The 27,278-nt window shown below is 46.3% G+C and overlaps 1 protein-coding gene across 3 annotated transcripts in view; it reads right to left on the bottom strand.

The window, feature by feature from the left end:
• Window positions 1-27,278, bottom strand: part of LOC134935887 (protein INCA1-like) — a 211,451-nt gene that overhangs the window by 131,017 nt on the left and 53,156 nt on the right. For 2 of the 3 annotated variants that reach the window (XM_063930737.1, XM_063930739.1), the window contains exons 2-4: window positions 21,055-21,120; window positions 19,042-19,158; window positions 15,952-15,979 (exon numbers count right to left, since the gene is read on the bottom strand). In XM_063930737.1, the coding sequence (XP_063786807.1) occupies window positions 15,952-15,979; window positions 19,042-19,158; window positions 21,055-21,092 (183 nt within the window). In that variant the 5' untranslated portion in view covers window positions 21,093-21,120. Of the gene's footprint in view, window positions 1-15,951; window positions 15,980-19,041; window positions 19,159-21,054; window positions 21,121-25,165; window positions 25,368-27,278 lie in introns of those variants that run through there. The other variant, XM_063930738.1, reaches the window with a different exon arrangement.

Here is a 27,278-nt window from a genome sequence, read left to right as displayed (position 1 = left end):
GAATTCAAGCAATTCGTGACATGACCCTGCCACAAACCCAGCAACAGATTAGAACGTTTTTAGGAATGTGTGGGTATTGCCGTAACTGGATCCCAGGTTTTTCCATACTGGCCTTACCTTTGCAGGAGATGGTCTCATCAAGCAAACCTGATCGGATTTCGCACACAGACGAATCTGAGATGGCATTTGAGAGACTTAAACAGTGCCTAACGCAGGCACCAGCATTAGATATGCCTGACTATGGGAAACCCTTTGAGCTGTACGGAACAGAGAGTGCTGGGTTCGCAGCAGGTGTCTTAACCCAGAAGCATGGTGATGCCAGCAGGCCGGTAGCCTACTATAGCGCTCAGCTAGATACGGTAGCGCGATCCCTCCCCACATGCTTGCGAAGTGTTGCAGCAATAGCATTGCTAGTCACAAAAAGCGAAGATGTAGTGCTAGGACACAACCTCACAATTCATACACCACATGCAGTGTCAGCCTTACTGAATTCTGCCCAAACCAGACACGTCTCATCAGCGCGGTTTACAAGATGGGAATTGGCATTGATGGCCCCCGTAAACATCACCATAAGAAGATGCAGCGCATTAAATCCTGCAACGTATCTCCCAGGTGTGCCTGGACAGGCACAAAGGGTGGAGGATGAGAGTGATGGTGAAGGAGGATTTAATACAGGGGATGACACGCATGATTGTATGGAATATTTGACCCAAAATTTCACGGCAAGGCCTGATATCAGTGACAACCCACTGGAAGATGTAGATTTTACCTTCTACACTGACGGTAGTTGTCACAGACAGACGGACTCGGGAGACTTGTGTACTGGATACGCAGTCGTAGATGACCAAGATACCATAGAAGCAGAACCGCTAGGCCCACCACACTCAGCACAAGTTGCTAAACTGGTTGCCCTAACCAGAGCATGTGAATTGGCTAAGGGCAAATCAGCCAACATTTACACAGATTCTAGGTACGCCTTCGGAGTAGTCCATGATTTCGGGGCCCTATGGCGCCTCAGAAATTTCATGACGGCAGCTGGCACACCCGTAGCGCATGCAGCCCACATCAAAAGACTTCTAACAGCGATACAGGAACCCGACAGAGTGGCTGTTATCAAGTGTAAAGCTCACACATATAGCCAAGACCCGGTATCACTTGGTAACAGCCGAGCAGACGAAGCTGCTAAATCAGCAGCCGGTAACCCCATACAAACAGATAGTACACGACTGATGGTATTTAATACTGTAATCACACAGAAATTGTGTGAAATGCAAAATTTGTGTTCCCCACAGGAAAAGGCAGTCTGGAGGTCAAAAGGATATGGCCAGGAGTCCTCAGGACTTTGGACAGATGGACATGGTAAGCCAGTGGCACCCAGAGCATACCTTCCAAGTCTAGCGGAAGCAGCACACGGGCTGACTCATCTAGGCAAAGAAGGAATGTGTAAGCTAGTAAGAGCTTATTGGTGGGCCCCAGGATTTTCCTCCCATGCGGGTAAAAGAGCAATGACATGTCTCACCTGCTTGAGGAAGAATATCGGAAAGGCAATACCGACAGAGCCATCCCATATCCCTCCGACAGATGGTCCTTTCCAGGTAATACAGATTGATTTCATACAATTGCCACCTTGTAGAAATTTAAAATATGTATTGGTCTGTATTGATGTGTTCTCAAATTGGGTTGAAGCATTTCCCGCGGCCACAAATACCGCTGTATTTACTGCAAAGAAAATTGTGCTGGAATTTGTGTGTAGGTACGGTATCCCTAGAATAATTGAAAGTGATAGGGGTACCCATTTCACAGGTGAAGTCTTTCAAACAATGTGTAAGTTGATGGGAATTAATAGTAAGCTGCATACTCCGTACCGCCCCCAGGCGAGCGCGAAGGTGGAAAGAGTAAACAGCACTATTAAAAAATAAAATGAGCAAGGTAATGACTGAAACAGGACTGTTATGGCCTGAAGCTTTGCCAATCGTACTATACAGCATCAGAACCACTCCCAGGTCCCCTCTAAATCTGTCTCCTTTTGAAATTCTGTTTGGTCGACAACCCCATGTTATGATTAACCCCCAGGATGATTTGAAATGTAACAATGAAGTAACCGTAAAGTACTTGGTTAAGATGAGTAAGCAATTGAGGAATCAGAATGATAATCTAAAGTTGGTGATTCCTGATTTGCCAGACAGTAATTGTCATGACATTGAACCTGGGGATTATGTAATGATACGGAATTTTCTATGCTCAGGTTGCCTTATTGACAGATGGGAAGGACCATATCAAGTCTTATTGACCAGCACAACTGCTTTGAAGGTTGCCGAGAGAGAGACTTGGGTCCATTCGTCTCATTGTAAAAAGGTCACTGACCCAGAGAGGTCCCGTGATAAAGAACAGACGGTAGAGGTTGTATCACTAGAGCAGTCATTCCCAACCACGGTCCTCAAGGCACACCAACAGTGCAGGTTTTAGTGATATCCAGGCTGGAGCACAGATGGTTAAATCAAAATAACTGAGCTACTAATTAAGTCACCTGTGCTAAAGCCTGGATATCACTAAAACCTGCTCTGTTGGTGTGCCTTGAGGACCGTGGTTGGGAAAGCCTGCACTAGAGTGTCTGTTCAGGGAGGATTGAGACGACACCTGAGCGCTGAGAATAACAAGACCGGAAGCTTGTCGAGCCAGATTTATTTTTCCCATTTGTTATTTTCTCCAGTTCCCACCTCCCTCCTATTTCCTTTCCCCCTTCTTAATTCTCTCCTTTTACTCCTCTAAGATGGACTTGCCCCAAGAGACTGTGATCCGGATTTTCCTGTTGACCATGATGTTGACCAGAGCAGTCTGTTTCGGTGAGAGTACCATGGAGGTCGAGAAAGGATCGGGAATGGGTTCTGATGACCAGGATGCAGGCGTAGATTTCCAAGAACAACATAATCTCCGAGTAAAGGCGAGTATCAGAAAACGATCTGGTAGCATTGACAATAGAAGGAATTGTGAAGGATTGTTAGCTGAAGAGAACTGCATCTGTAGGCATTGTGACAATATAGTTGAGGATGGGTGCATAAAGAAATGTCAGTCCAGTTTTAATGTCCACATGGACCGGCATCCATTGAGTGACTATCACTCCTTAGTGGGTAAAGTGTTAAATCAGACAGACTGTTGGGTATGCTCTCAAGTACCTCAAGGCCATAGCAAATCAGGACTAGTACCATTCCCATTAACTGTAGGAGAGGTACTTGAGCTAAGTGGTGGGAGGCCGGTGGACAAGAGGTTTAATATCTCTAGTCCTCCTAGTTTGAAGCTCCACCAATATCATGTGGATAGGTCTTTAGTATGCTTTAACATTTCCAATCCCCGAAAGCCGGGAAATTGGGAAGTGTCATGGAGTAATCAAACCATGACATTTTCACATAGAGCCGACAGATTGCCCATAGACACAGAACTTATACGCCAGATAGCCGACCATAGGAAATTTTTCCGGTATAGATACACCTTAGGATGTAGGACCATGCGAGTTGAAGAAGTATCACCAGGATACTGTGCACAGATCGTACAAACTGATACGTGTACTAAACAGATGGGAGAATTAGGGTTAGGAGATTTCACATGGAAAATTTGTAACATGATAATGTCATACTCCGTCCCATATGTTCTCCCCGATGATGCATATTTCATATGCGGGAGGAAGGCGTATAAGTGGCTTGCCCCAAACTCAGAGGGATTGTGCTATATTGGAAAAGTACTGCCTGAAGTAATGACTGTAACCCATAACAAAATGAAAGATATTCACCGCAGTGCCCAAGCTCCTTATACTCACACTAATTACGAGCACATCGTTAAACGGCACCTGATAGAGAGAACAGAGCATCCGGCCTCTGACCTGATCCATGAATCCACCGGGATTCAATTCCTAATCGCGTTAGATATCACTCGTACCGCCAGAGGAGTGATAAATTATAAATATATATCTGCGCTTGCAAATTTATTAGACAATATCACCGAAATGTATGACAACACATTCAGGTACACTGGGAAAGAGTTACAAGCCTACAAAACTGAACTGGTTCAGCATAGGATGATTCTCAATTACCTCACAGCTGTGACAGGCGGGTATTGTGTTACCCTGGCAACTCAATATGGAATCAAGTGCTGCACGTACATTACAAACAGCACGGAGGACCCAGCCAAGGTCATAGACCAAAAGATGGATGACATTTTACAATTAAAGTGGGAGTTTCGAAGGAAACACAATCTCACACTCGCTGCTGTGGGTAATGAGCTGACCAGTTGGGTGTCATGGTTGAACCCACGAAATTGGTTCTCGGGCTTAGGAGAATGGGCCCAAGGTATTATTATGGATGTAGGGAAATTTCTTTTGTGTATTCTGGGAGTCGTCATATTGGTTGGCCTGATATTTAGATGCGTTCGGGTTTTAGCGAAGCGTAAAAGTAATACCAGGGTGATGAGTCTAACGAGCGAGGACACTGTACTAACAACAACTAATTTGATGTATGACCCAACGATAGAGACAATGTTGTGATGAAAATGTGATTCCACGGTCCGTTTCTTTCACCCGTTTCTCCTTTGTTTTCCTCCAAGGTACAAAGACATCCGCTTGGAAGAAGAATTTGACAACCTCTTTTATACAGACCATTGATGGACAATGCCATAGACCCCCAATATCCCTAGTGACTTTAACTTTCACGATAGCCCAATACTTTAAAGATTGTAAGTCTATGGACATTGAGAAAGCTTTTTGCTCACCATTTATAGCAAAAGCATCGGGAGACTACAGTCAACATGTACATCAAGACAAGACACAAGACAAGACCTCAATCGGCAAATGTATATTAAACTCACATAGTTTATGACTGCATTTACCATAATTGCTTCTTATCTTCATTTCTACAATCTTCAGGTAATGACACACATAGTCAATAGGGAATATAGGCACAGATATCAGCACTCACATATCCCCCCAATCATGTATCATCAACTAAAATGTGCTCCCCCATTTTGTTACAACCAAAAGCCGAAAAGAGCTCGGTAAAGTTTGACAGCCCATCCACAGACCCGTAATACGGGATAAGAAGGAATTCAAATCAATACCTCGAAGCTTGATCTAAAACACGTACGGCACGATGATACATGACCCCTCAAACATGGATTCATACACACATGCTTCTACTATCTCACTAGGTCATACCTTTTTCCCACCTGATCCTCTCCTCCCTTTACCCAATCATAAGATGGTATTTACTTTATGACATATATTTTTCTTTTTTGAACTGTTTTAGGAAGTGGCAGTTATTGATGACTGCCAAAGGGTGGACTGTCAAAGTCGGAAAAATATCATGCTACACGTTGCCATATATCCACCCCATGCGCGTGCCTGCTGCACGTGCACATTCTCTCCCGTGCGTGCGGATACTCGCAGCCGCGTGATGGCGCCTCGGCCATGCGCTCGAGCGCGTGGTATGTGCATTTACGGTAGAGTTTGTGTGCGTCTAGCGGGCGACTCAATCGTTAAATAATAAAACCAAATAGTATGTTTTATAGATAATGTTCCCCTTAATAATGACTGTAAGTTTGTTTAATGTAAATGGTCGCTGGACAGAGGAATTCCTCTTTGTATGGTACGAAGGGTCAGACAGGGTTTGAACTAGAGATGAGCGCCTGAAATTTTTCGGGTTTTGTGTTTTGGTTTTGGGTTCGGTTCCGCGGCCGTGTTTTGGGTTCGAACGCGTTTTGGCAAAACCTCACCGAATTATTTTTGTCGGATTCGGGTGTGTTTTGGATTCGGGTGTTTTTTTCAAAAAACACTAAAAAACAGCTTAAATCATAGAATTTGGGGGTCATTTTGATCCCAAAGTATTATTAACCTCAAAAACCATAATTTACACTCATTTTCAGTCTATTCTGAATACCTCACACCTCACAATATTATTTTTAGTCCTAAAATTTGCACCGAGGTCGCTGTGTGAGTAAGATAAGCGACCCTAGTGGCCGACACAAACACCGGGCCCATCTAGGAGTGGCACTGCAGTGTCACGCAGGATGTCCCTTCCAAAAAACCCTCCCCAAACAGCACATGATGCAAAGAAAAAAAGAGGCGCAATGAGGTAGCTGTGTGAGTAAGATTAGCGACCCTAGTGGCCGACACAAACACCGGGCCCATCTAGGAGTGGCACTGCAGTGTCACGCAGGATGGCCCTTCCAAAAAACCCTCCCCAAACAGCACATGACGCAATGAAAAAAAGAGGCGCAATGAGGTAGCTGACTGTGTGAGTAAGATTAGCGACCCTAGTGGCCGACACAAACACCGGGCACATCTAGGAGTGGCACTGCAGTGTCACGCAGGATGTCCCTTCCAAAAAACCCTCCCCAAACAGCACATGACGCAAAGAAAAAAAGAGGCGCAATGAGGTAGCTGTGTGAGTAAGATTAGCGACCCTAGTGGCCGACACAAACACCGGGCACATCTAGGAGTGGCACTGCAGTGTCACGCAGGATGTCCCTTCCAAAAAACCCTCCCCAAACAGCACATGACGCAAAGAAAAAAAGAGGCGCAATGAGGTAGCTGTGTGAGTAAGATTAGCGACCCTAGTGGCCGACACAAACACCGGGCCCATCTAGGAGTGGCACTGCAGTGTCACGCAGGATGTCCCTTCCAAAAAACCCTCCCCAATCAGCACATGATGCAAAGAAAAAGAAAAGAAAAAAGAGGTGCAAGATGGAATTATCCTTGGGCCCTCCCACCCACCCTTATGTTGTATAAACAAAACAGGACATGCACACTTTAACCAACCCATCATTTCAGTGACAGGGTCTGCCACACGACTGTGACTGATATGACGGGTTGGTTTGGACCCCCCCCAAAAAAGAAGCAATTAATCTCTCCTTGCACAAACTGGCTCTACAGAGGCAAGATGTCCACCTCATCTTCACCCTCCGATATATCACCGTGTACATCCCCCTCCTCACAGATTATCAATTCGTCCCCACTGGAATCCACCATCTCAGCTCCCTGTGTACTTTGTGGAGGCAATTGCTGCTGGTCAATGTCTCCGCGGAGGAATTGATTATAATTCATTTTAATGAACATCATCTTCTCCACATTTTCTGGATGTAACCTCGTACGCCGATTGCTGACAAGGTGAGCGGCGGCACTAAACACTCTTTCGGAGTACACACTTGTGGGAGGGCAACTTAGGTAGAATAAAGCCAGTTTGTGCAAGGGCCTCGTCAGACTTGCCAGTGACATGGCCTGCAGGACTATTGGCATTCCTGGGGAAGGAGGAAATTGACACTGAGGGAGTTGGTGGGGTGGTTTGCGTGAGCTTGGTTACAAGAGGAAGGGATTTACTGGTCAGTGGACTGCTTCCGCTGTCACCCAAAGTTTTTGAACTTGTCACTGACTTATTATGAATGCGCTGCAGGTGACGTATAAGGGAGGATGTTCCGAGGTGGTTAACGTCCTTACCCCTACTTATTACAGCTTGACAAAGGGAACACACGGCTTGACACCTGTTGTCCGCATTTCTGGTGAAATACCTCCACACCGAAGAGCTGATTTTTTTGGTATTTTCACCTGGCATGTCAACGGCCATATTCCTCCCACGGACAACAGGTGTCTCCCCGGGTGCCTGACTTAAACAAACCACCTCACCATCAGAATCCTCCTGGTCAATTTCCTCCCCAGCGCCAGCAACACCCATATCCTCCTCATCCTGGTGTACTTCAACACTGACATCTTCAATCTGACTATCAGGAACTGGACTGCGGGTGCTCCTTCCAGCACTTGCAGGGGGCGTGCAAATGGTGGAAGGCGCATGCTCTTCACGTCCAGTGTTGGGAAGGTCAGGCATCGCAACCGACACAATTGGACTCTCCTTGTGGATTTGGGATTTCAAAGAACGCACAGTTCTTTGCGGTGCTTTTGCCAGCTTGAGTCTTTTCAGTTTTCTAGCGAGAGGCTGAGTGCTTCCATCCTCATGTGAAGCTGAACCACTAGCCATGAACATAGGCCAGGGCCTCAGCCGTTCCTTGCCACTCCGTGTGGTAAATGGCATATTGGCAAGTTTACGCTTCTCCTCCGACAATTTTATTTTAGGTTTTGGAGTCCTTTTTTTTCTGATATTTGGTGTTTTGGATTTGACATGCTCTGTACTATGACATTGGGCATCGGCCTTGGCAGACGACGTTGCTGGCATTTCATCGTCTCGGCCATGACTAGTGGCAGCAGCTTCAGCACGAGGTGGAAGTGGATCTTGATCTTTCCCTAATTTTGGAACCTCAACTTTTTTGTTCTCCATATTTTATAGGCAGAACTAAAAGGCACCTCAGGTAAACAATGGAGATGGATGGATTGGATACTAGTATACAATTATGGACGGACTGCCACGGTTAGGTGGTATAAAAAAACCACGGTTAGGTGGTATATAATACAATTATGGATGGACGGACTGCCTGCCGAGTGCCGACACAGAGGTAGCCACAGCCGTGAACTACCGCACTGTACACTGGTTGATAAAGAGATAGTAGTATACTCGTAACAACTAGTATGACGACGGTATAAAGAATGAAAAAAAAACCACGGTTAGGTGGTATATAATACAATTATGGTTGGACGGACTGCCTGCCGAGTGCCGACACAGAGGTAGCCACAGCCGTGAACTACCGCACTGTACACTGGTTGATAAAGAGATAGTAGTATACTCGTAACAACTAGTATGACGACGGTATAAAGAATGAAAAAAAAACCACGGTTAGGTGGTATATAATACAATTATGGATGGACGGACTGCCTGCCGAGTGCCGACACAGAGGTAGCCACAGCCGTGAACTACCGCACTGTACACTGGTTGATAAAGAGATAGTAGTATACTCGTAACAACTAGTATGACGACGGTATAAAGAATGAAAAAAAAACCACGGTTAGGTGGTATATAATACAATTATGGTTGGACGGACTGCCTGCCGAGTGACGACACAGAGGTAGCCACAGCCGTGAACTACCGCACTGTACACTGGTTGATAAAGAGATAGTAGTATACTCGTAACAACTAGTATGACGACGGTATAAAGAATGAAAAAAAAACCACGGTTAGGTGGTATATATTATAATACAATTATGGATGGACGGACTGCCTGCCGAGTGCCGACACAGAGGTAGCCACAGCCGTGAACTACCGCACTGTACACTGGTTGATAAAGAGATAGTAGTATACTCGTAACAACTAGTATGACGACGGTATAAAGAATGAAAAAAAAACCACGGTTAGGTGGTATATAATACAATTATGGTTGGACGGACTGCCTGCCGAGTGCCGACACAGAGGTAGCCACAGCCGTGAACTACCGCACTGTACACTGGTTGATAAAGAGATAGTAGTATACTCGTAACAACTAGTATGACGACGGTATAAAGAATGAAAAAAAAACCACGGTTAGGTGGTATATATTATAATACAATTATGGATGGACGGACTGCCTGCCGAGTGCCGACACAGAGGTAGCCACAGCCGTGAACTACCGCACTGTACACTGGTTGATAAAGAGATAGTAGTATACTCGTAACAACTAGTATGACGACGGTATAAAGAATGAAAAAAAAACCACGGTTAGGTGGTATATATTATAATACAATTATGGTTGGACGGACTGCCTGCCAAGTGCCGACACAGAGGTAGCCACAGCCGTGAACTACCGCACTGTACACTGGTTGATAAAGAGATAGTAGTATACTCGTAACAACTAGTATGACGACGGTATAAAGAATGAAAAAAAAACCACGGTTAGGTGGTATATATTATAATACAATTATGGATGGACGGACTGCCTGCCGAGTGCCGACACAGAGGTAGCCACAGCCGTGAACTACCGCACTGTACACTGGTTGATAAAGAGATAGTAGTATACTCGTAACAACTAGTATGACGACGGTATAAAGAATGAAAAAAAAACCACGGTTAGGTGGTATATAATACAATTATGGTTGGACGGACTGCCTGCCGAGTGCCGACACAGAGGTAGCCACAGCCGTGAACTACCGCACTGTACACTGGTTGATAAAGAGATAGTAGTATACTCGTAACAACTAGTATGACGACGGTATAAAGAATGAAAAAAAAACCACGGTTAGGTGGTATATATTATAATACAATTATGGATGGACGGACTGCCTGCCGAGTGCCGACACAGAGGTAGCCACAGCCGTGAACTACCGCACTGTACTGTGTCTGCTGCTAATATAGACTGGTTGATAAAGAGATAGTATACAATACTACTAATATACTGGTGGTCAGGCACTGGTCACCACTAGTCACACTGGCAGTGGCACTCCTGCAGCAAAAGTGTGCACTGTTTAATTTTAATATAATATTATTTATCATGTACTCCTGGCTCCTGCTATAACAACCTGCAGTGCTCCCCAGTCTCCCCCACAATTATAAGCTTTATATACAATACAGTGATGTGCAGCACACTGGGCTGAGCAGTGCACACAGACTGAGTCACTGTGTGACTGTGTATCGTTTTTTTCAGGCAGAGAACGGATATATTAAATAAAACAAACAACTGCACTGTCTCTGGTGGTCACTGGTCACTGTGGTCGTCAGTCACTAAACTCTGTCTGCACTCTCTTCTAATCTACAGTATCACAGCAATCTCTCTCTCTCTCTCTCTTCTAAATCTAATCTAAATGGAGAGGACGCCAGCCACGTCCTCTCCCTATCAATCTCAATGCACGTGTGAAAATGGCGGCGACGCGCGGCTCCTTATATAGAATCCGAGTCTCGCGAGAATCCGACAGCGTCATGATGACGTTCGGGCGCGCTCGGGTTAACCGAGCAAGGCGGGAAGATCCGAGTCGCTCGGACCCGTGAAAAAAAAAGTGAAGTTCGTGCGGGTTCGGATTCAAAGAAACCGAACCCGCTCATCTCTAGTTTGAACAGCTGTGTCTGGTACCTAACTAAAGAACATTTTATTAGAAACAATCCGGTGCTGGTTAGGTAAAGATTAATCGCTCCTGCGTATAGTTATGGCCATTAGTATTTTCTGGACATTTACTATATTTGCGATTCATTACCCATGCGGCGGGAATCTTCAGATTCCCTCCCACCTCTGCAGTTTGATATAGTCGCAGCCCACCTGTTCAAACTAACCTATGACCTTTTGTTATGATGCAGGGAGACATTCCTGTGTCCAATGAACAATGAGATTATAGGTCCCTTTGTAGTGTACTGTACGCAGTGTATATAAGATCAGCCAGCCTGGGCAGCTCTCTCACTCTCCACAAACGGTTTTCATCTTGACTAACTTGGAGCTGGTACCAGAAAGCTGCGCAGCGATCATTCCCAGTGTGTGTAAGTAATTCTCTGTAATCAACTTGTTCTCTGTTTGTATTGGCCATTCTCTCTCTCTCTGTTATAGTATAAGTTTGTGACGCTATTGTATATTTCTGTCTAGATATTCTGTTAGAATTATATGTTAGCTTGTAGTGTATGACTTGTAAACTGTTTCCCCTTTTCAATATAACTAAAAGCTTGTTAGTAAAGGTGTTGGAACCTTAGCAAGGTATCGTGTGTTTATTATATTGCAGAAGGTAATAGGAGCGTCTCAAACGCTCAAGCAGCTTTAGCATTAACAAGGTTAAGCAGCGTTATATCGCTACAGTATTTCAGTACAAGGTTTACAGTATAAGAGTATCCTTTCGGTGCGTTACATTCAAGGTTTACTGATTGTCATCCTGTGAGCGTCTGCGCCGCTCGTGATCTCCTCGTGGTCTCGAGCGTCCGCTACGCTGGTAGCGTAGCATTACGGTAGTCAACCGCCTATAGCGTGCCCGAAACCACGCATTAAGCTGTGAACGAGCGTGTCGCATGTGCGTCTCGATCACGGCCGAGCGTATGCTACGCTAAGTGCGTACCCTTACGGTACCCCATACGCCAATTGCGTACTGTGTCTCTTACCCATTTATTGTGAATGTTATAAGATAAATAGTTAGCTTTATCAAAGCGTAGTCAGCATATTTGAAAATGCAGCCCAAGGTGGGTCTTGGTGTGCCACAGGTGCTGCAGACTGACTGTAGGGTACAGGGGACCCAGTACCTGAACCCTCGGCTGAAACCTTTTCCTCGGTCAAATCCGTGGCACCAGCACTGCATGATGCAGGAGTGTCTGCGGATTTCCCGCCCTGTGTAGCAGACATTATTGGGAATGTAGCCTTAGTTCGTAACAGTACAATATAGCCAGACAAACACAATACCTGCAAAAAAAAAAAAAACCTGTATTATGTGATAGCAAATGCAGAGCACAAACAGAGGATTTAAGCAGTGTGAGTTGACTGAAACGCACAGTGACAAATACCAAACAGTATATCCTGCGGCACACTATGAGGGTCATTCCGAGTTGATCGTAACTGTGCTAAATTTAGCACAGCTACGATCATTCACACTGACATGAGCGGGGACGCCCAGCACAGGGCTAGTCCACCTCGCATGTCAGTGCCGCCCTCCCCTCCCCCGCAGAAGTGCAAAATCATCGCACAGCGGCGATGCCTTTGCACTTAAAGAGTAGCTCCCGACCAGCGCAGCTTTAGCGTGCTGGCCAGGTGCTACTCGTCGCTCCCCGGCCTGTGGCGGCTGCGTGTGATGTCACGCAGCCGCCGCGGACCGCTTCCCCCCTAACAGTCTGGCCATGCCTGCGTTGGCTGGACCGCGCCCCCTAAACGGCAGCTTCCCCTCCCGCCCAGCGACCCCCTCTGCCTCAGAGGCGATTGCTAGGCAACAACGGCTGCCATGCGCCGGCGCACTGCGACGCCCGTTCATGCGCAGTTTTGACCCGATCACTGCGATGCGAGAAACTGCAGCGAGCGATCGGGTCGGAATGACCCCCTATATGTTATATGAGACCCTGACACACTGAGCCCCACAGGGTACGGAATATAGTGATAGCAAAACGTGTGATACACAGAATAGAAACCACACAGCAGCTATAGGCACACTCAGTCACAGGTACAATGCAGAAATTATCACATATAATACAATAAAACTGCACTGGACTCGTAAATCTACAAATAGATTTGTATGTATAGAGATATAACAATGCACAGTAAACACTGGATGTATATCACAGAATACTTGTACTAAATATTCATATAGCAGTACACTTGTTCTTAACTAACACTGTTTAAAATGACATGTAGAATACTTAAGTGTCCTGTAAATGCACAGCGCTGATGAGGCAGGCGGCTTTACAGAGGAGACTTCACCCAGCAGTCCCGGAGATCAGTCCAGCTAGTAGTGAAGATGGCGCCAAAATCTCAGCAGGGAGTGAGGGGGAGACAGATGCTGCTCCAGGGCGGGAACACAAGCAGTAGATGGCGCCCGGAGCTGGGGGAGGGGCTACAGGTCAGCGCCTTATCCCCTCTGCTGGACTACACCACCGGGTACTGTGGAGCCTATTACAAACAAATTTTAGTAAATCCGACCTGTGCACCCTGCCCTGGTGGATATAGTGGGGTCCCTGTACGGCCACAGTGTCCACGCCAGCTGCGCGGTCTGTCTCCTGGGACTGCGACCGGATCGCGATTTACCGGAGGGTCCCACCTGAGGGACCCTCTTACCTCCTCCCTGTCATGCAGCCGGCAATTCAGGAGAGCAGCAGATGCATCCCCACTGCAAGTACCCGGGAACCAGGCCGCGGGAGTATGCAGCGCCACTGAGGGAGGTGATGGAGCCACAGCACAACATGTCAGAATGACATAAAAGTGCTGCGGCCCTTGAAATCTTCCAAAAGCTCTTTTCAGGGGGATCCGGTCTCTAAGTCGACAGTAACTAGGTCGACAATGTCTAGGTCGACCACTATTGGTCGACAGTAACTAGGTCGACAGGGTATCTAGGTCGACAGGGTCTTTAGGTCGACATGTTCTAGGTCGACAGGTCAAAAGGTCGACAAGAGTTTTTCACAATTTTTTTTCTTTTTTTTTAACCTTTTCATACGTAACGATCCACGTGGACTACGATTGGAACGGTAATCTGTGCCGAGCGAAGCGAAGGCACCATGCCCGAAGCATGGCGAGCGAAGCGAGCCATGCGAGGGGACGTGGTGCACTAATTGGGGTTCCCGGTCACTCTACAAAGAAAACGACACCAAAATAACATCAAAAACTTATGTTGACCTTTTAACACGTCGACCAAGAACATGTCGACCTAAAGAACCCTGTCGACCTAGTTACTGTCGACCAATAGTGGTCGACCTAGACATTGTCAACCTAGTTAATGTCGACCTTCAATACCACACCCCTTTTCAGGGCTGCCTAGCGCAGCCCCACCTGTTAGTGACCTGCACTGCTGGCACCAATTTACACACTGAGCTCCAGTGCCTGGAGGCGGGGCTATAGAGGAGGAGGAGGTGCATTGCATCCTGGGAACAGTCAAAGCTTTAGCCTGTTGGTGCCACGGATCAAGATACAACTCTACACCCCGATGTTATTCTCTGTGGAATACCAGTGTACCCCGCTGCAGAAAAGGGATTACCGGTAGGTATTAAATTGCCATTTTTACGTATTACATCTAAGTAGACATTAGTGTGTTTACTCAAATTTTGCATTCTTTATTTTCTAAAAACCATATAAAACACACAAGGTCTGTACCGTGCCCTTAGTACACAAAATGAACTCATCAAACATGGTATCGTCACTTCATCCATTTCTCTGAGCACAATTTCAACCTCACAATGATTATCTACATACAGGGGAGACTGAATAACCACTTGGCTAATATTTTTTCCACAACCCTCCAAAATGTTTTTTTTTTTTTTTTTTTTAAATGATTGAATTAGGCTAAAAATACTTAAAACGTATACAATATGACTTTATTAAAGAATTAGTTTTTTTTTTTTAATTTGCAAAATACCTATTTATTTTTTTTCAAACTTTTTCAGGACATTTCTGTAGCTGTGCATCTTAATCGCAACTCTGCCTTTGTGCGTAGGAGCTTTTAGGGATATTGGCACAAAAAAAGTCACTCAGCTTCTGTATGTGAACACCGCCATTGGGTGCGGCTCTGAATCGGGTCAATTCCCCAATTAAATGTGCTCTTCCCTTACCATTTATATATGTAAAACACATCAGGAATAACTGGTTTTATTAACCTACATACTTAAACATTTACTGTACTTTTCCCTGCACAAAATGACATATTCATTAAACAAGTATACATCCAAATGCACATAAACCATGAAAGAGATGGAACACTGGATAACTAACTTTATAAAGTGTATTTGGAAGGTGCAAGGGTCATTATATAGGTAGTATGACTGGTCGCTGGATCTCCATAGCTGCCCCACTCCCCCCGCCTCAAACACTGCCAAACAACATCGCTGGTCGGGACACAATGGCAGTTGGTACGGCTCCTCATTTGAATTTAGGACTATGCTGCAGCCCCACCTCCTTTGCTGTATCCAGTCTTTAGGTCGTCCCTGTCTAGGTCGACAGTCATTAGGTCGACCACTGAAGGTCGACAGTAAGTAGGTCAACACTGACTGAAGGTCGACACATGACTAGGTCGACAGGTATGGATGGTCGACATGGTCATTACGTCAACATAGGAAAGGTCGACACAAAAAGTCAACACCATTTTTGGGGGGGTTTCAGGACCTTTTTATATCTCCTCTGTCCAAGTTGGCTTAGTGTTAGTTATAAACCTTGTGGTGAGTGTAGCGAGCCACCGTGCCCGAAGCGAGTCCCGCGAGGGGACGCGTTTCACCTGTCGGTGGTCCCAGATGACAGTTCCATACCTGTCGACCTAGTCATGTGTCGACCTTAAGTCAGTATCGACCTACTTACTCTGTTGGCAGAGGGAAGGAGATGTTGGTATAAGTGAGGGAAGAGGGCCCTGCTCGTGAGAGCTTACACTCTACAGGGAAATGCAAACTACATATTTAATAGACTTACCGCGCCGCAAACCCCAGTTTTGCAAACACTGGAAATAAAAAAATTACACGTTATTTTACCAGGAATAAGAAGAGAAAAAAAAGAAGGAGGCGACAAGGATGGGGTGCAGAGGACAACGGAGGTGGATGAGGGATGGACAGACATCACAGCAGTGACAGGGATGAGGTGCAGAGGACAACGGAGGTGGATGAGGGATGGACAGACATCACAGCAGTGTCAGGGATGAGGTGCAGAGGACAACGGAGGTGGATGAGGGATGGACAGACATCACAGCAGTGTCAGGGATGAGGTGCAGAGGACAACGGAGGTGGACGAGGGATGGACAGACATCACAGCAGTGACAGGGATGAGGTGCAGAGGACAACGGAGGTGGATGAGGGATGGACAGACATCACAGCAGTGGCAGGGATGAGGTGCAGAGGACAACGGAGGTGGACGAGGGTTGAACAGACATCACAGCAGTGACAGGGATGAGGTGCAGAGGACAACGGAGGTGGACGAGGGATGGACAGACATCACAGCAGTGTCAGGGATGAGGTGCAGAGGACAACGGAGGTGGACGAAGGATGGACAGACATCACAGCAGTGTCAGGGATGAGGTGCAGAGGACAACGGAGGTGGACGAAGGATGGACAGACATCACAGCAGTGACAGGGATGAGGTGCAGAGGACAACAGAGGTGGACGAGGGATGGACAGACATCACAGCAGTGTCAGGGATGAGGTGCAGAGGACAACGGAGGTGGATGAGGGATGGACAGACATCACAGCAGTGACAGGGATGAGGTGCAGAGGACAATGGAGGTGGATGAGGGATGGACAGACATCACAGCAGTGACAAGGATGAGTGCAGAGGACAACAGAGGTGGACGAGGGATGGACAGACATCACAGCAGTGACAGGGATGAGGTGCAGAGGACAACGGAGGTGGACGAAGGATGGACAGACATCACAGCAGTGACAGGGATGAGGTGCAGAGGACAACAGAGGTGGACGAGGGATGGACAGACATCACAGCAGTGACAGGGATGAGGTGCAGAGGACAACGGAGGTGGACGAAGGATGGACAGACATCACAGCAGTGACAGGGATGAGGTGCAGAGGACAATGGAGGTGGATGAGGGATGGACAGACATCACAGCAGTGACAAGGATGAGTGCAGAGGACAACAGAGGTGGACGAGGGATGGACAGACATCACAGCAGTGACAGGGATGAGGTGCAGAGGACAACGGAGGTGGACGAGGGATGGACAGACATCACAGCAGTGACAGGGATGAGGTGCAGAGGACAACGGAGGTGGACGAAGGATGGACAGACATCACAGCAGTGACAGGGATGAGGTGCAGAGGACAACAGAGGTGGACGAGGGATGGACAGACATCACAGCAGTGACAGGGATGAGGTGCAGAGGACAACGGAGGTGGACGAGGGATGGACAGACATCACAGCAGTGACAGGGATGAGTGTAGAGGACAACGGAGGTGGATGAGGGATGGACAGACATCACAGCAGTGACAGGGATGAGGTGCAGAGGACAACGGAGGTGGACGAGGGATGGACAGACATCACAGCAGTGTCAGGGATGAGGTGCAGAGGACAACGGAGGTGGATGAGGGATGGACAGACATCACAGCAGTGACAGGGATGAGGTGCAGAGGACAACGGAGGTGGACGAAGGATGGACAGACATCACAGCAGTGACAGGGATGAGGTGCAGAGGACAACAGAGGTGGACGAGGGATGGACAGACATCACAGCAGTGTCAGGGATGAGGTGCAGAGGACAACGGAGGTGGACGAGGGTTGAACAGACATCACAGCAGTGACAGGGATGAGGTGCAGAGGACAACGGAGGTGGACGAGGGATGGACAGACATCACAGCAGTGACAGGGATGAGGTGCAGAGGACAATGGAGGTGGATGAGGGATGGACAGACAGATCACAGCAGTGACAGGGATGAGGTGCAGAGGACAATGGAGGTGGATGAGGGATGGACAGACATCACAGCAGTGACAGGGATGAGGTGCAGAGGACAACAGAGGTGGACGAGGGTTGAACAGACATCACAGCAGTGACAGGGATGAGGTGCAGAGGACAACGGAGGTGGACGAGGGATGGACAGACATCACAGCAGTGACAGGGATGAGGTGCAGAGGACAACGGAGGTGGACGAGGGATGGACAGACATCACAGCAGTGACAGGGATGAGGTGCAGAGGACAACGGAGGTGGACGAGGGATGGACAGACATCACAGCAGTGACAGGGATGAGGTGCAGAGGACAACGGAGGTGGACGAGGGATGGACAGACATCACAGCAGTGACAGGGATGAGGTGCAGAGGACAACGGAGGTGGACGAGGGATGGACAGACATCACAGCAGTGACAGGGATGAGTGCAGAGGACAACGGAGGTGGACGAGGGATGGACAGACATCACAGCAGTGACAGGGATGAGGTGCAGAGGACAACGGAGGTGGACGAGGGTTGAACAGACATCACAGCAGTGACAGGGATGAGGTGCAGAGGACAACGGAGGTGGATGAGGGATGGACAGACATCACAGCAGTGACAGGGATGAGGTGCAGAGGACAACGGAGGTGGATGAGGGATGGACAGACATCACAGCAGTGACAGGGATGAGGTGCAGAGGACAATGGAGGTGGATGAGGGATGGACGGACATCACAGCAGTGACAAGGATGAGTGCAGAGGACAACGGAGGTGGACGAGGGATGGACGGACATCACAGCAGTGACAAGGATGAGTGCAGAGGACAACGGAGGTGGACGAGGGATGGACAGACATCACAGCAGTGACAAGGATGAGTGCAGAGGACAATGGAGGTGGACGAGGGATGGACAGACATCACAGCAGTGACAAGGATGAGTGCAGAGGACAACAGGTGGACGAGGGATGGACAGACATCACAGCAGTGACAGGGATGAGGTGCAGAGGACAACGGAGGTGGACGAGGGTTGAACAGACATCACAGCAGTGACAGGGATGAGGTGCAGAGGACAACGGAGGTGGACGAAGGATGCACAGACATCATGGCAGAGACCGGGATGAGGGGAGAAGAGGTATCTTACCACGGCTGTCTGATCAGTCTCTCCCAGAAATCAGGTCCATAGCGTTCTTTAAGAGGAGACAATGGTGAATTGGAGATAATGGGCAGTGGTTGAAATCGTGTCACTACCTGAGATCGTCTGCAGGAAGAAATATAACTAGGATTACCATACTATCCCTTTAAACTGGGACACCATGAATTACGGAGGCTCTGTGGCTGATTAAAACCAGGTGAATGCAGGCTTGAAGTCAGCCAGTCACAGAACCTGTAGAATTCATGAGTGTCTTGGTTTAAAGGGATAGTATGGCAAGCTAAATATAAGACACAGAATGCAGTCATAACGTAGGCAATAACATATAGACAATGAGGGCCTGATCCAAAGGTGGACGGAGTTGCAGCTGTGAGTGCGTCTTTTGCCGCAAGTGCGGCGCTAATCCATCACTGTGAGCATTAAGACCCTGTGGAGGCGCAGAATCTGTGCCTGAATGTCGGCCCATGTCAGTGTTACTGCATCTTTAGATGCCCACGCCTGGCTAGCCAGCTTCATTGCCACCCAGAAACACCTCTGAATCAGACCTGTAGCATTCATCATGAAATCCCAGACATCACTGGAATGCAGTAGAGCGATGCAATATTTCTGGGTTGTTGTCAGGACATTATTCGTTGATGCTGTCATGATTCTGGATAACACTTATAGAACTGAAGACCTCAACAGTCAGCCTTCCCATTCCCACATCTCTCGTTTTGACCCCAGTTTGTCTTCACCGAGTGGGGAATATCAATACAGGGTCTCACCTCAGAACCTCTCTTGTCGAGAAGAGTTCTGGTGGCACTTCCCCACTGGGTCCTAAATACAGCCATGTGATTATAAACTGTGAAACATGCATTTGTTTGAAATGATAGCCATTCTCTAAAAGAACTACCACCACAGTTTGGAAACCATGTTGTCACAAACTTTCAGTGATTGCCCCAAAAAACGGTTGCTGACCCTTGTCACCACAAGTAATGGCACTTTCTTCCACAGCGGCTGGTCCCCATGAGCCTTGAGCTCCAGGAGACACTCAGGAGTTAAGCTGGGAGGACTACACTGGGATGGCCCAATTTCAAGCAATTATGAATCATTTGTTGTGCAAGGTCCATGCTCATAACAAGAGACACATATCGCTATAAGTCAAAGAGCCGTCCACAGCAGGCTGCCCCAGAATACATGTGAAACAGGACCTGGCCCAGCTTAGGAGATAAAGGGGTACAAAGCAAGATAAGAGTGGTATCCATTTCCCTCCCATACCCAGTACCAGGATGTCCAAGAGCACCAGAGACATTCATGCTGACTGTGTCGACTGTGGGGTTACAGTTCCTGTTGGACTGGTCAAGAGGCGCCCATTGGATAACGTGGAGTTTCTTTGACATGTGTGGTTGTAGCACAGTGGGACTGATTCAGGTATGGTTGGAGGAACTGTTGCTAGTGCTTATACAGATGCAGCATCAATAGCACTAATATAGTAATACATTAAGGAACGTCGCGCCTCCTGCTGCATTTACTGATCCCAGCTACATCCTAGAATGCAATATCGGATCATCTGCGGCACCATCATCTGGCCGCACCACCCATAGGGAAGCGCAAGCCAGCTGCCGCATCTACCTCACAGAGGCCAAATAAATGCAGGAATTTTTTTGCAATTTGGCCTCGCGCCTGCGCATTACAATCCGTGCGCACTAACAGTCATTCAGTAATCGGCCGCTGTGCAATTTCGCACAACAGCGTTCAGGTCTGAATTAGGCCGTTAAATCTATACCTTTCATGCCAGTGATTCCAAATTGGGATAAGTTCCTACAGCTGCATTCTCATTTTCCTCAGGCCAACCGAGTACTGGTGAGCAAAACGCGTTTCATGGGAAGGGGCTGCTAGAGCAATTACCTGGTTCTAGAAATCATTTCCCACCCACGTTGTCACCACTGCAACCAACTGTCCCTTTTTTTTGCAATCATTTATTATCGTTATCTACACTATAAATGATATATTTCATAAACTTACATTGCAAATGGCATTAATATTTCAAAATCATCCTCCATCTTCACAATTCAAAATTTCCAAATATTTCTACAGAAAAACAAAAAACAAAACATTGACTAATGACAATGTCACAATGCGTCTCCTATCGGTCATCTTCGTACTAACGTTCCCTTTAACTCTTTTACTTACGCCTTTGTAACCCTTGCTGTAAATCCGCAATTGACTTCGTATACCTCCTACATTTTAAGGGGTATGGGTCGTTGGATCGACTCAACTTAGGTCGACACTAATTGGGTCGACCACGATAGGTCGACACGCATTAGGTCGACTGGATAACTAGGTTGACATGGTCGTTAGGTCGACCTGTACTTGGTCGACAGGTAAAAAGGTCGACATGATTTTTTGGAATTTTTTGGTGTTGTTTTCTTCGTAAAGTGAAGTGACGGGGAACCCCAATTAGTGCACCGTGTCCCCTCACATGGCTTGCTTCGCTTGTCATGCTTCAGGCAAGGTTACCGTTCCCAATCGTAGTCCACGTTGATCGTAAAGTATGAAAAAGTCCAAAAAATGGGGAAAAAAGTTAAAAACTCATGTCGATCTTTTGACCTGTCGACCTAGTACAGGTCAACCTAATAACCATGTCGACCTAGTTACCCTGTAGACCTAACACATGTCCTATCGTGGTCGACCCAATGACTGTCGACCTAAGTTGAGTCGACCTAACGACCTTATCCCATTTTAAGGAGTCACTCACAGTCAATAACATTTGACACAAGCACTAACTCCCCATTACCCAGATTTTTCTTGGAAATTTTTATTTAAAAAAAACAAAACATTTAGCAGATTTTATTTTAGTCTTTTATTCGCATTGGCCAGTTTTCTGGCAGAGCTGTCCAGACAACTGCGTACATGTCCTATTACTTGGGAGGTAATTCAAAGTTGATCGCAGCAGGAAATTTTTTAGCAGTTGGGCAAAACCATGTGCACTGCAGGGGGGGCAGATATAACATTTGCAGAGAGAGTTAGATTTGGGTGGGTTATTTTGTTTCTGTGTAGGGTAAATACTGGCTGCTTTATTTTTACACTGCAATTTAGATTGCAGATTGAACTCACCACACCCAAATCTATCTCTCTCTGCACATGTTATATCTGCCCCCCCTGCAGTGCACATGGTTTTGCCCAACTGCTAACAAAGATCCTGCTGCGATCAACTCAGAATTACCCCCTTGGTCTCCTCTATTGCCAACAGGTGGAAGAGGCACAGTAGGTGAGAAGAGTGGACACTAGGTTGCAAGCCGTTGACAAAGGACCAAGTTCCGAAACACAGGTTTTTTTTTAATATCACTGGAATGTATGATGACGTCTAGGTTCCTGATGGTCTTCTCCTGGTTCTGGACTTTATCACTTTTGACCACTGCGGCTATTATACAAGTGTACTGAATGTTTCTATCCTGCAAGTCAGGTATTACTTTGTCTTTATAATAAAATCAGGCCTGTTATATTCCGTACTTTCATCGTCCAATCATTTTATACACAAGTTTGATGGTCCCACATCCTGGACGCTGGTAAGTGGAGGACCAGCACCGGTTGGGAAAAAATTGTCAGCTTGCGAAAATATGAACTGAGCAAGCACACCAAACTGTGGGCATATTTACAGTTGAACGTATCTTACACTTGTAGTCTGGGGCATTCATGCCGGGGGCCGTACAGTCAGGGTGTGGAGGAGAAGCAAGATAACCACCCTCCTTCATTGCATCTTGTTATGACTGACATGCAGTTTGATGACAGTTGTATTATCAGGAAGCATATTACCGCAGGTCCCACAGGACATGAAGTATTTTTCCGTGTGCACAGTGACGCCTAGATCCTAGCTGTTGGTCAAATCTAAACGGGGTTCACGCAATTGCATGCGCAGCTGTGATTTTGCACACAGACTTGCGAAAATATGCTAATAACCCAGACGTCATCTTGTGCTTATGCTGTATGTACAAAAGCGGGAACAACCATTGCACCTTCTCCAAACGCACTTTGCAAATAAATCCTCGGTTTATGCACCGCCGCTAATCCATCGCCACACATGCGCATTATGGCTTCGGCACATGCAGTGCAGCAAAACACCGCTCCGCTGTGTCCGCAATGAACATGGTGTGCACCCTGAATCAAGCAGATCTATCCTCAAATCCCTCCCCAACTTCACTTCATATCGCCCCATTTGTTTCTGTTTTATTCATCTTTGCTAGGTGCCATATAATAGTGTATTTTTGCCTTTACCAATGCTGTGGCATTTTAGCGCTGACTGATGCTCTGTGGACTAAAGAATAATAGATATCAATTACAAATATATAGACAAGGAGAAGGTTACCAGGAACACACACAAAAAACCCCCATTATACTGTACATGGTAAAACATAGGCAACGTTCCATAGAAAGATAGTAGGATAATATTTATGAAATGACTGCAGGCTCTCCTAGATGTGGTTAGCAAAGGTCTATAATCAGCAGAAGCAAGTTCTTAGTAATTGCTGAGATGCTCCGATTCGCAGCAATCAGGTGTGATACCTTATATCCATACATTGGTATCGTGCGAATAGTATCGTGTCTTATTGGAACTGTACTGTAGATTAATGTAATGCTCCTCTATGGGATCCGCTTACTTCCTTTTCCACTTATTAGCTTCATTCATTATGGTTTCTGTAAACGTGGGAGTTCTGCAATCTGTATCATACATTCACAACCAAAAATATACAGATTACAGTCATCTTTAGGCACCTTAATGTCACTATAAACCCGCAATAATGGTCATTTTCCTTATTGTCCATCTACTTCTGTAGGTTCTTAGAAGCAGAGGTAGTTCCAGGTGATCTTTATCTGATTTGCACTCTACAAACCTAACTTGTAAGGAAAGAGTCTCTTTCAATACCAGCGTTTCATGGGCTACTTTCTCCCCCTGTGCCCACTTTTCCTTTCAGAGGTCCCATTAGATATTCTCTAAGATGTCTGTATTTCCTGCTGGGAAGTTTTTAGTCTAGAACATTACATGAATGCAGTGGAAGCTGTCTCTTCTCTGCTTGGCATCTTTTAAGAGCCATCGTTTCACTCTCATTTGGGGGGTCATTCCGAGTTGATTGCACGCTAGCAATTTTTTGCAGCGCACCGATCAGATAGTCGCCGCCTATGGGGGAGTGTATTTTCGCTTTGCAAGTGTGCGAACGCTTGTGCAGCTGTGCGGTACAAATTTTTTTTTTGCGGTTTCTGAGTAGCTCAGGACTTACCGAGCCGCTGCGATCACTTCAGCCTGTTCATGTCCGGAATTGACGTCAGACACCCGCCCTGCAAACGCCTGGACACGCCTGCGTTTTTCCAAACACTCCCACAAAACGGTCAGTTGACACCCACAAACGCCCTCTTTCTGTCAGTCACCTTGCGATCGCCCGTGCGAATGGATTCATTAAATCCATCGCTAGGCGCCGATCCGCTTTGCACTCGTAGGACGCACCTGCGCATTGCAGTACATGAGCATGCGCAGTCCGGACCTGATCGCTGCGCTGCGAAAATCCGCAGCGTGCGATCAGGTCGGAATGCCCGCCTTTATTCCAGATGCACTCTTTTTTTTTTTAAAAAGTCTGTTTTTCAATCTCTCTCATTGTATCATTTTGTCAATAAAAATACAGTCCCGATTCCATACTCTTATAAAAGTAGCGCACATTTGCACCATCACCGTACCCGATATCTGCATTTGCTACATCCGCAAAAAAAAACTGACTTGCATGCAACTTTGAATCGGCCCCATTGTAACCGCACAGCAAACTTAACTGCAACAATATTTTGCATAGATATTTTGCAATATTTTGCATAGATATTTTCTGTCTTCTGTATCTCTAAACAAAAAACGTCCACTTGACACTCACAGTTGTAGAACGTTTTAAATCTTCAGTCTTGCTGTTTATCTTCACAGCAACCTTTGGTCACCCTGGCTTGTAAGCCAAAACATCCACTACTGCAGAGATTACAGTTTCTGTGTTCTACATTGCATAGCAAGTGGAGGAGCCGCACCATAGGAAAACCAGTTAATGTCTCCTGTATTCACAACCAAAAATATACAATAATCTTTAGGCACCTTAATGTCACTAACCCGCAATAATGGTAATTTTCCTTATTGTCCATCTACTTCTGTAGGTTCTAACAAGCAGAGGTAGTTCCAGGTGATCTTTATCTGATTTGCACTCTACAAACCTAACTTGTAAGGAAAGAGTCTCTTTCAATACTTTCTCTCCCTGTGCCCACTGTTCCACTCATTGGTCCCATTAGACATTCTCTAAGGTGTCTATTTCCTGCAAAACATCTACTACTGCTGTAATCTACATTACATAGCAAGTGGAGGAGCCGAACCATTGGAAAACCAGTTAAGAACCATATGAAAGGTTGGAATCCCATAAAGAAGTAGGCTTTTTTTTTAACTAGAACTAGAAGGAGTAAGTTTTGAGTTGATGAACACACTCTATGATTGGCTGTAAATTAGGAACCGGGCATCTGTTCTTGTCGGGAAAATGTACCGAAAAGAGGCCCTCCTCAAACTGTCTCTGTCTTTGATAGAGATTTTAGTGAATTTGCTAAACTACGAATCAATTGCTGGAGCCTCGGAAGATGGCACAGAAGTATCGGATGGTTATTGTGGGCAAATTTTCCCCTGAGCAACCGAACCAGCCAATCTTGACAACTTGACACAAAAATCCTCAGGAAGATCTCAAGATCCTATGCATTTTTCCAGTTGACTGTGTGTGATGAGCTAGGGAAAAGTTGAGAATATAAGTTGAGATGAATAAGACTTTGGATAGATCCCTACAGACCCTGGAAACAAATTCCGAGAGCAGAGATTCTTTTTATTAAAAAAATTTTTAAAGAGGAAAATCAATAGTGATACAATGTACAGAACATTAAAGGTCTAAACACTGTGAACAAGGACAGCAGGAGAGAGAGGAGAAGGAGACCAAAAAACAGTATAACAACATTCAGAGACTATTTCAGGAGGTCATACAAGTATGCAAAATGAAGAGCACATATTTTAAATACAGTCCACCCCTATCTAATTATTGCTAAACCTTTGTTAGGGGATAAATCCGATGAATTCTATTGAGATAGTAGTAAAGGTCAGAGAGGATGCTGTTTTGTTGTCTTAAGCTGGATGCAGTGAATACAGGCTGCAATTATTTCATGCACATTGCAGAATAGTGAGCCCAATGTAATAATCTTGGTCTTAAATAGGCCAAAACAAAGGTCTTCCTGAGAGGAAGGATGATGGAAGTGGTCACTGTGGTGTCAAGAATATATTTGGTTTCCAAAATGGTCCAACTTTCAGTTGAGGTCTCAATGTGTTTAGAGTCCAATGATCAGGACAGGTCATCATCTTAGGTCATCATCTTACGATTTCTATTTCCCAAGTACAAAATAGGAATTTAATACCTACCGGTAATTCCTTTTCTCGTAGTCCGTAGGTAATACTGGGATGGTCTAAGCACCATAGGGGTATAGATGGGGTACATTGGAGCATGGTACTTTAAAAATTCTTCAGTGTGCTGGCTCCTCCCCTCTATGCCCCTCCTGCAGACTCAGTCTAGGAAAACTGTGCCCGAGGAGACGGACGTACTTTGAGAGAAGGAAAATTGACAAGCAAAGTGGTGAGAACCGAACCAGCATACAACACAACAAGAGGATAGCCATGTTAACCACAACTTGCAACAAGGGACAGTAACAGCAGACCCAACCAAGAAATACAAGAACAAGGCTTGCAGGAAAACAAATGAAGCACAGAGGCAGGCGCCCAGTATCCCCTACGGACTGCGAGAAAAGGAATTACCGGTAGGTATTAAATTCTTATTTTCTCTAACGTCCTAGGTGATACTGGGATGGTCTTAGTACCATGCAAAGTCCCAAAGCTCCCAGACTGTGTGAGAGAGTGCTGAGACCCCTGTAAAACCGAGTGACCAAACTGAAGGTCCCCTTTAGCCAAGGTATCGAACTTGTAAAACTTTACAAATGTGTTTGAACCAGACCAAGTAGCTGCTCGATACAACTGTAAAGCCAAGACACCACAGGCAGCCGCCCATACAGAACCCACTGACTGTGTGGAGTGGGCCTGAACCGATCTCGGCAGTGGCAAGGCTGCCGAAGAGTAAGCCTGTTGGACGGTCAGACGGATCCAACGAGCAATGGACTGCTTCGCAGCAGGACATCCAATTTTGATAGCG

Source organism: Pseudophryne corroboree, chromosome 6, assembly GCF_028390025.1.
Source record: "Pseudophryne corroboree isolate aPseCor3 chromosome 6, aPseCor3.hap2, whole genome shotgun sequence".
Taxonomy (NCBI): domain Eukaryota; kingdom Metazoa; phylum Chordata; class Amphibia; order Anura; family Myobatrachidae; genus Pseudophryne; species Pseudophryne corroboree.
Note: the sequence above shows the minus strand (reverse complement) of the source record. Positions and strands in the feature narration are given on the sequence as shown.